The sequence below is a fragment of the Rhinatrema bivittatum genome, chromosome 19 (assembly GCF_901001135.1).
Source record: "Rhinatrema bivittatum chromosome 19, aRhiBiv1.1, whole genome shotgun sequence".
Lineage (NCBI taxonomy): Eukaryota > Metazoa > Chordata > Amphibia > Gymnophiona > Rhinatrematidae > Rhinatrema > Rhinatrema bivittatum.
The window spans coordinates 1,167,112-1,171,964 of NC_042633.1; the positions used below are offsets into that span (position 1 = coordinate 1,167,112).

The window sequence follows — 4,853 nt, forward strand, 5'->3', positions numbered from 1 at the left end:
GTAGCGATCAAGTAGCCATTCACCTACAAAACGTAGCTGGCAGGCTAAATTAAAGAGACGAATATCTGGCAGACCTAGGCCCCCCTCCCCCAGGGAACACATTAACACCTTGTAATGCAGTCGAGCTCTCTTCCCAGCCCACACAAACTTTTGAAACGCCGATTGTAACCAATTGACGTCCCTGCCCGCAAACCAACAAGGCAACATGTGCAACTTATAAAGTAACTTCGGCAATAAAACCATTTTAATCAAAGCACATCTGCCAAATAGAGAGAGAGGCAGGGCCCGCCACGTCTGGAGTTGGGCGACCAGAGCTGCAATAGTATTGGATATATTTAGCTCGTAAAGATCTGCCAAATCTTATGATATCCAACCCTCCAGATATTTTATTTTGTGTTGGGCCCACGTGAAGGGAAAATTTCCCGTCACTGACACTGCACCTTAGGGTTTAACGCCAACGCTTCCGATTTTGCAAAGTTAATTGTTAAGCCTGCAATAGTGTGAAAAGCTGTAAAGTGACTGATAATGACTGGGATACTAACTTTCGGATTGCCAACAAACAACAAAATGTCATCAGCAAACAGTGCCAATTTCATCTGATGTCTGCCCAGTCGCAAGCCCTTAAACTCCCCATCCAGCCTTAATTTAATAGCTAAAGGCTCTAACGCCAGAACAAATAGAAGAGGTGAGAGGGGGCACCCCTGTCGTACCCCACATTGAATAGGGAGGGGTGTAGACAATGCCCCATTAATAAGAAGGCGAGCACCAGGGTTGTCATACAGCGCTTGCAGCCAAGTAAGAAAAGGACCAGAAATACCATAAGTCTGCAGAGCCCAAAATAAGTAATTCCAAGAAAGGGAATCAAAAGCCTTCTCCGCATCCAGGCTCAAGACCACCTCCTCAGTTGTCGGATGAAAATTTAATAATCTAATCAACCTCCTCACGTTCTTGACTCCCTGCCGCCCTTTAATAAACCCCATTTGGTCTTCATGAATTACCGAGGGCAAGAGGGAATTTAACCTGGTGGCAAGAACAGCAGAAAGAATCTTCAAGTCACCATTAATAAGAGAAATTGGTCTATATGAACCAACATCTTGCAAATCCTTGCCTGGTTTCGGCAATAAAACTATAGTTGATTGATTTTCCAGGGGACTAACTGTCGAACCCTGATGCAGCCCATTATAAACTGTCGCAACACCGGTGATACAGGAAATTTTAAGATCTTAGAGAATTCCGGTCCCAAACCATCTGGCCCTGCTGTCTTACCTGGTTTTAGGCCTGAATTTCTAAATCTATTATTGACTCAGTAAACCTAGGCCAAGGCATGTTATTAAAGAATTTTTCCCGCATCTCAGCATCACTAGGCCTAGCCCCATATAGCTGGCTATAATATTCATGAAATTGAGCTGCTATCGCCTGCGCAGTGACGTGAAGCACCCCAGTGCGATCCTTAATACCAGTGATGAAAGATTTGGGGCCACGCGCACGTACTAGACTAGCCACCAGCTTACTAGCTCTATTGCCATAACGATACAGCTGAAACTGATAATAGCGCAAGGATTTTGACGCTCTCTGGTGTAAGAGCATTTGCAACGTTTCCCGAATACCCTCTGCCTTCCGTTTACTGGTCTCTGACAGTTCCTGCATATGCCAAAGTTGGACCTGTCGTTCTGCATTTACGAGCCTGTCATCCTGGTCACTTATCCGTTCATTTGGCCTGCCCCTCCAGTGTCCCCTTTATATCATCCATCAGAGTCTGCAGCCTGATGAGTCTCTCATCCGGCGCTCCCGATACCCAAGGCGAGATTTACATTAAGACATCCTCTGAATTGATGTGAGTTGTTTCGCACCCTCCGCATTAGTAGCCATTGTGGCTGCGGGAATTCTTCGCTCAGGACAGGCCTTATTTCCCCCCACTCTAAACGTTATCAGTGTTCAGCAGTCAGTCCACTGTAAGAAAATCTGTCTGTGCTGTACTATGTCCAGGCAGATTTTTAGATATCTCGGTAGATGAGAAAACATGAGATAGGTAGAGGTCGCAGGGCTGGATGTACTATCTTCATGCAACAAGTGCTAGATAAGCAAAGCAGGGTTGTTATATGCCCCATAAAAGCAGAAGAGAGGCCAGCATTAAGAAAAAGTGCCAAAAAGCCAGTGATGATGGAATTTACCAGCTTGAGAAACTAAGGTATTGTATCCAGTGACGTTTACAGTGATCTCAGCCGGCTAGATAACAGGGAATAAACAAAATCACAGGGTCAAATGTCCTGTCTGCCGCCAAAGAACCGCAAAGTGAGCAGAGCAGTTTATTTGTACACCTCAAAAAATCAGCAGGGAGGCCGTTAATAATACCAATGTTCAGGTGAGCTTCTGATTAATAAATGAAGGACTGCCCCCGCTATGATGCCATCTCACTAGAGGAGCTAAATCACGAGCGCTTTTTATTTTATTTTTTTTGGTTGTTATGGCTCCGCAGCGTTTGCTTCACAAATGAGGCTCTATGCAAGGGTCACCTCCGGGATCTAGAGCACCAAATCAATGAATCATGCCCCAAAAATCAAAACGAAAAACCCGCTGCAGTCGCTGCCATCTTGTCCACATGGTTGTTCTGGGGAAGAGATTCAACAGTCCGAGCCTCTCGTCTTCGCGGCCCCGATCATCCGCTGCCTTACCAATCGCCAGCTATTATAGCTGCAGTAGGAATCGCGCACTCTCTGCCCTCTTAACTGCCTCCCCGAACGCCACCATAGATGGAGGACTGCGCTTAACAATCTCGGCGGGTAAGCGCCATTTGGATTATGGGAGATGCAGATCCAAACTCGTGGAAGCGGCGATCCACTCCCGCAGCAACCAGCTTGTCTCACCTTGACATCGGGAGCAGGGGTATACAAAGAGTCTCTCCATGAAAATATATTAAAAAATGCTGCAGTTTCCGCCCATTTTGGGGGGGGGGGGGGATCGATGGGGAGCCACGGAGCTCTCACTGCCGGCTACGCTCCGGGTGACGTCATCACCGGAAGTCCTCTCTAAATTAGTATATTTTGCAATGACCTTGACAGGAATTAACCTAATTCATAGCCAGGTTAGGTCAGAAATGATCTATATCTCAAATTTACGAATAATACCCTTGTTAGTACTAGCACTATGCCAAAGAGAGCCTCCTTCTGAAGGTCATCATGTGTAATTTTCACAGGAAACATATCAGGGAGTGTTTGGAAATTGCTCTGAATCAGACTACTATGGATTCTTTTGTGCTTCTTAGAGCAGATATATGTCTGCAACATTTACCAAAATCAGAACATTTAAACCTTTTCGCAATGGTATGGACTCTTGTGTTTATTAAGGTTAAATATTTGAGTATAACATTTACCACAGTCAAAACATTGAAATGGTTTCTCACCGGTATGCATTTTTTCTGTTTTTTAAGATCAGATTTCTGCAAGAAAAGTTTATCACATTGAGAACATTTAAATGGTTTCTCACATATATGGACTGTTTTGTGGTACTTAAGCTGGGATCTTTGAGCGAAGCATCTCATTCAGAACATGTAAATGGTTTCTCACCTATATGGATGGTTTTGTGGTTTTTAAGAGCCAATATGTGAGCGAAACATTTATCATATTCGGAACATTTAAATGGTTTCCCACATGTATGGACAGTTTGTCTTTTAAGAACTGACATCTGTGAAAAACATTAATCACATTCAGAACATTTAAATGGTTTCTCACCAGTATGCATTCTTTTGTGGATTTTGAGATGGGACATGAATGCAAAACATTTATCACATTCAGAACATTTAAATGGTTTCTCACCTATGTGTATTCTTTTGTGGCTTTTGAGATGGGACATTTGTGCAAAACATTTATCACATTCAGAACATTCAAATGGTTTCTCACCAGTGTGCATTCTTTCATGGCTTTTAAGAGTGGGCATGCAAGTGAAACATTTATCACATTCAGAACATTTAAATGGTTTCTCACCAGTGTGCATTCTTTTGTGGCTTTTGAGATTGGACATTTGTACAAAACATTTATCACATTCAGAACATTTAAATTGTTGCTCACCTGTATGGGTGGTTTTGTGGGTTTTAAGAATGGATTCTGTAGTGAAATATTTACCACATTCAGAACATTTAAATGGTTTCACACCTGTGTGAGTATTTGTGTGTTTTGTTAAACTACATTTCTGAAATAAATCTTTATCACATTCAGACCATATAAATGACTTCTCTCCCTTGTGACTTCTCTGATGAACTTTAAGCCAGGATCTATATCTGAAACATTTTTCACATTGAGAACACTTAAAAGGTTGGTCTTGTCTGTGAATTTGTTTCTGTTCTCTCAGGTTTGATTTCTCAGTAAACCTCTCCTCACATTCAGGGCACTGAAATGGTCTTTCTCCAGAGTGAATTCTTACTTGTGCTTCCATCTCAGCTTGGAAGAAAAAGCATTGTTCACACTGAGTGCATTTTAATGGTTTCTTTTTTAGGTGATCTTTTCCATGTGCTGTAAGTTTTTAATTCGTAAGGGTCCTTATCTCTTCTTCAGAACCTGTAAATGTTGTTTCTTCCTTTCTGTGACATTGTTGGATAGATGTGTGACTTGTCTTCTCAGGAAACTTGTTCCCACATTCAATAATTTCTTGCTGTACAAAAGATTGTGAGTTTGTGGTGAAGTTTTCTGAAGTGTCAGCACTTTGAAATGGAGTCTCTTCTTCACTGAGTCTCTGAGTTTCTACAAGACTGGGGCAGAGGTTGAAATTTCTTCCTCGTTCAGAACATGCATATGGACTCTTTCCTTTCCCCCTGGGTGATGTTATTCTACTGATTCCTCCTGCATACTCAGCTGAAGGTC

General features: G+C 42.6%; 1 protein-coding gene across 1 annotated transcript; it reads right to left on the bottom strand.

Annotated features, from left to right (window-relative positions):
* Nucleotides 1–3,309: 3,309 nt before the first annotated feature.
* On the bottom strand, nt 3,310–4,512 carry LOC115080965 (gastrula zinc finger protein XlCGF67.1-like). Its single transcript, XM_029585454.1, has one exon. It carries the CDS (start codon nt 4,426–4,428, stop codon nt 3,694–3,696), a length of 735 nt encoding a protein of 244 aa, XP_029441314.1. The 5' UTR covers nt 4,429–4,512; the 3' UTR covers nt 3,310–3,693.
* Between the last annotated feature and the right edge of the window lie 341 nt (nt 4,513–4,853).